The sequence below is a fragment of the Arachis duranensis genome, chromosome 2 (genome assembly GCF_000817695.3).
Source record: "Arachis duranensis cultivar V14167 chromosome 2, aradu.V14167.gnm2.J7QH, whole genome shotgun sequence".
In the NCBI taxonomy this organism is placed as follows: Eukaryota; Viridiplantae; Streptophyta; class Magnoliopsida; order Fabales; family Fabaceae; genus Arachis; species Arachis duranensis.
Window position 1 is genome coordinate 77001773 of NC_029773.3, and position 5191 is coordinate 77006963.

Below are 5191 nucleotides of genomic sequence, written 5' to 3' on the forward strand. Positions count from 1 at the left end.
TCTTTATTTTATGGTAACTTATATGTGAACTTTTTTTATTTATATTGGAATGATAATAGTGTTTTGTTGAAATGTGGATTATTGAGATATTATTTTTAAATATGAAATCGTTTAATTAAAAAGTATAAGTTAGACTGTTGAATTTGTTAAAAATATAAAAATTAAAATGTCTCATTTATAAAAGTACAAAAATCACACTATTTAATTTATATTAAAAAATAAAAAATTAAAAANAATATATTATTATTTTTATTTTTATAATAAAAAAGAATATATTGATGGTGGTAAAAGGTTGGAATTTTTTCTTGTAGGTCCCACTTCGATGACTTAATAACCCGACGTGGCTAACAGAAAAAACAGATAAAGAAATTAACAGAGCCACTCTGTTTCATTCCCTTGTCTCTTGTCTCCCACCATTTTGTGCCAACATAATAATAATAATAATAATTCACCGATAATATTCATTAATTGAGAAAAATGTTTTCTTAATATTAAACATTATATATGATAGCTAATTGAAGACTATTTTTTTAATGTATATTTAACACCATTGATCCAATTTTAACATATTTAATTAGAGAGTCAAATCAAAACACGTAACACTACTTTTACATTCTGAATGAATCTCTCTCAATTTTTTTTAAGACTTCACGGTGTATCTTTTCATCCTTATAAATTGGTGTGAGCACCGTTTCTTCATAATAATAAAAGAAAAAACACCCCCTCCCTTAACTTGTGTTGTGAGAGAAAAGAGTCTCCATTCACGTGTCTCTCTTCCTTTCCTTGCTCCTCTTCATCCTCTTGTTTCATTTCTCGTTTCCATTACCCAATATAATAATAATAATAATAATAATAAATGATTTTTTCTTTAATTCTTGCCTTATATTAAGGCCATTCTCAGGCGGTGGTTGATGTATCTTTGTGGGGTTGTTGTTGTCATCATTATTATTATTCAATAATAATATTATTAATTAATATAAATATATAAAGAGAAGAAGGCTCTTAAATTTAGTTAAAGGGTGCTGGAGTGATTTTGATACAGTGGTTTTAGTTTTTAAAACTTGCAAAGTGAGAGAGAGAGAAAGAGAGAGAGAACAAAAGAAGAAAAATGGAAGCAAAGAAGCAAAAGGGTACTTCTTCTTCATTTCCTTCTGAGCTTTTTGGTTCCAAAGAGTCTCAACCATCACCTTCTTCTGGAATTTTTGGCTCTATATTTTCTTCTCAGTCACCTAAGGTCAATGAATTTTCTTTCATTTTTCCTTTTTCATTCTTATTTATTTAATTCATTTTGTTTCTATCTTTCTGCATTTCATGCTTAGGTCGATGATGATTTCTCCTATGTAACCGATTTTCTTTTACTTTTGTATTTGTTCTTTGATTTTGTTTTTGTTGTTCCTGCAACATATAATTCCAAAGAACAAAGATAAGTATTTAATTTGTACGTGAAGATGAATTGAATTTAGTTAGTTTTTCCAAGTTCTTTGAATCATCATAACAAAGTTTTCATTGCATATATATGGACTCATATTAATAAGCATCTCTTAGTGTTTTTTTTTTAATTTATTTATTTATTTGTGTTGATTCAGGTATTAGGTAGAGAATCTCTGCGTTCTGAGTTGAATGGAAAAATTGCTAATGAATCATGGAAAATTCGTAATGAAGGTAAAGTTCTCTAGGCGTAGACTCATTTTTTTTTTTCTAACAACTTTTGGTTATAGCATTTTTTGTGATGTTTTAAGATGAAATATTTGGCAAGATCACATAATATTATATTTTTCCTTCTATTTTCCGAATTTTCCTAATTTTCCTTAATGTAGTTGCGTGTGTCAGTTATCTGATCCATTAATAGTGGTCTTGATTCAATTCACCCAGATAAATATAATTTTTTAATATAATAATTAAGATCATAATAAAACTTATTTCTGTACTATAAATTATTTATGGACACTCACATGCAGAATTTTAAGTTAATAATTAAGAATTATTAAATTTATTAAATTATTTAATTATTTTTAAATATCAATTTTACAATAATATAATTTGCAGGTGAGTTTTCGCAATTATTTATGGTTAATTTGACCCATTTAATTCACATACATGAATCTTGTTATTTCTTATTTTGTTTTATGTTGTTGATGGTGTGAATGGAATGAATAATACAGATGGAAACTCGAAGGGAAATAAAGAAATGGAAAGTGAGAATAAAGCAAATGAGGATATGAGTTGGATGTATGAGGATCAAAGGGTTCAACCATGTCACCTTAGTTCATCGATCATGTATGGCGCTCAGGACATATATTCGCAGCCTCAGAGTACACACAATTCAGGATACACCTCCTCGGTCAGTCCATTCCATTTGAGACTTACTCTTACTTTGTCACTATATCGCTAGAAATTGACCAATAATCAAGTGTTGTCACGTGAACTCAACAAAATAAAGTGGAGCTTATTATAAGATAAACAACTAACCGGGCATACAAATTAGATTTTATTTTGTCCATAAGTTTTCAGGACTAAGAATGCCTAACAATTTATTTTATTTTATTTTAATTTTTTTTGGTTTTTAACAGCTCAAGAACGAGGGGATAGAAGATGATTCAGGAAGTGCTTCAAGAGGAAATTGGTGGCAAGGTATGTTATGTTATGTGACATATGCATGTGTTACTTATATGTTTATATCATCAAAGCATGCATTTGCAATGTGAAAAATTGATTATGGTTTGTATTGTTGTGTCACAATTTTCCTTTATTCTGATGTTGTTTTTGTTGACTTTCTAACCAGGGGGTCTGTATTATTGAAAAGTCACTCTTCCCAACAGAGATTATATATATATACTCCTCAATCAAGGTATATGATTCTGTGAAACTATGCTCAAATGGCAATATTAGATATCTGTCACTCTTTTTTTCCTTGAATAAAATCACAAATAAATTTAAATTTCAGACAAATTAATTTTTTTAAAAAAATATTAATGAAGTCCTTCACGATAATAAATGTAAACAAGTTAGTTCAAATTAAGATGTTCTACCCTAGTTATAGGGGTAAGTTAGAAGTAATGTGTCTATAATATTCACTATATTGAAAAAATTTATTAGTACTTTTTTAAGGGATTAATCTATCCAAAATATAAATTTTCAGAAATTTATGTATTACTTAGCTCTTTTTTTTTTCTTTTAGACTTTTAGATTGAGTTGGTTTGAAAAGTAAGAACTCTCAAAAGTGGAAAAAAGCTAAGACTTACACTCCGGAGCTTGTTTGGTTTCTGTTTTTATTTTCAGTTATTTGTGAAAAATAATGATAATAGATGATGAGATTTTGTTGTTTTCAATTTTTCTTTCATTAAATATGAAAAGATTCAAAATACTGAAAATGAAAATGAAGAATTATTGATCGAGAGGAAAATAAGAGGCAGAGGAAAAGATGATAGATAACTAATGGTTGTATTTTCTAAATAAAACTTGTAAAACGAAAATAAAAAAAAAAACTCATAAAGAAGAAGAAAAGCGGCCTTGTGTGTATATATGTGTGTGTGTACACAAGAATTCTAGTTATATACTTATATTACCATCCTCCATGTTCAGATTGTGATGTTTTTTTTTTTTTTTGTTATTCATATTATTGCAGGTATACATAGGAGGGTATAACATAGCATTATAGCCCATCTTTTATTATATGGAAGAAACTATACAGTGTAGTCAGAACTCAGAAGAATGTTGTTGTGGACAACTAGCTAATTTATTCGCTTTCAACCTTTGATTTCCATTTCTTTCTTTCTTTGTATGTAAAGATTATTATTATCATTATGCTTGGTAATCTTATTATGATATATAGCTTTGTATGTAACATTAGCTACAATTATATGTGGCTGAAACTTAAGTTATTATTTTGCCCTGCTTTGTATTTCACCAATGATGACTGGTTTTGGAACAAAATAGGTGTTATTACTCTCTTCAACATTTGAGTTTATTGATAATACTATAGTTGTTTTCTTTAAAGATACTCACATAGTTGGTTATTCACATTAACTAAATCTTCAACATCCATTTATTTATTCCTTTAGTCTCTGAATTGACCAAGATCAAATAATGATACTCCAATGTGATAGTAGTATCTTTAGTACTATAATCTTTGTGCAAGAGAATTATTTGATGAACAAAGTATTAAAACCTAAAAGGCATAGGTTCATGAATCATTTTCAAAGTATATCATCCAATACAATGCTTAAAGCCTTCAAAGATGGTGGGTGGGTATGTGTGTTGTGGCCTCATCTATGAAAGCATAAATGATCTAGAAACATGTCAAAAAGCTTGTTAACTAACTAGTCAATTTCATTTGTTTTTAAAAGGGTTTCTAGTCTCTGGTTTATTCCCTCATCGAAAACATAGATTTGTCCTATTCACCTATCCTTATCCTTATCTATTATTGATGGTAGCCCGGAACAATAACTCCTAAGAATCCTTCTGTTTGGCCGTTGAAAAAATGATATTGGTTACTTGCATGAATTTAATTTTAATATACTGTATAAAAAAAATTATATATATATATATATATATTTAATAATTTATATTGTCTGTAACAATATTAAACTCTATTTGTATTACTTTTGTTAAATACCATCATGAACTTTTTTTCCCTCAAACTTTATTTTTCCTCTGTTTTCTGGTGTCTAATATAAAAAATGAGTTCATATGATAATATTTGGTTGTTGAAGAAGATTTTTTTTTTTTTTGTCTTTTCCAAAGCACAGTGTTAAGGTAAAGATATGAGACATAGTTTCACTATTTAGCATATCTTAGTGGCCATGTGAATGGAATTATAAGATTCCAATATTATTAGATAAAGATAGGGTGAAATTAAATATGGAATTTAAAGTAAAGTATAAGAGAGGTGTAGAAACATTAATTAAGAGTGAAATGGCATGATTTATGAAGGACAGTTATAAGCTGCCAGCTATTATTATAAGAAAGTAATAACATTACAAAGTTACAAGGAGAATACAACAAAGTAGTGATCACATATAGTAGTAGCTATCACAGCTATGGAGCCTTCAAATCCAGTCCTCCTTTTTTCACCAACAAATTTATGGTAGAGTGTAAGCTGCAAAAGTCACCAATTTTTTTGTGAGCAATAAAATCTACTTGTTAGATCAAAATTGGGATTCACTAAGTCACTATTCTACACACTATCGCC

At 28.2% G+C, this 5191-nt stretch overlaps 2 protein-coding genes across 2 annotated transcripts in view; one reads left to right on the forward strand and one right to left on the reverse strand.

Annotated features, from left to right (window-relative positions):
• The first annotated feature begins 720 nt into the window (after window positions 1-720).
• On the forward strand, window positions 721-3940 carry LOC107475010 (uncharacterized). The gene is made up of 6 exons (XM_016094659.3): window positions 721-1234; window positions 1587-1662; window positions 2163-2341; window positions 2571-2631; window positions 2783-2848; window positions 3626-3940. Exons 1-5 carry the CDS (start codon window positions 1109-1111, stop codon window positions 2797-2799), a joined length of 459 nt encoding a protein of 152 aa, XP_015950145.1. The 5' UTR covers window positions 721-1108; the 3' UTR covers window positions 2800-2848; window positions 3626-3940.
• A 983-nt stretch (window positions 3941-4923) lies between these two features.
• The window catches only part of LOC107475009 (putative lipid-transfer protein DIR1), a 1305-nt gene continuing 1037 nt past the window's right edge, over window positions 4924-5191 (reverse strand). Inside the window, exon 2 of the mRNA XM_016094658.3 lies at window positions 4924-5098. Coding sequence (XP_015950144.1) covers window positions 5082-5098 — 17 coding nt within the window. The 3' untranslated portion in view covers window positions 4924-5081. The remainder of the gene's footprint in view (window positions 5099-5191) is intronic.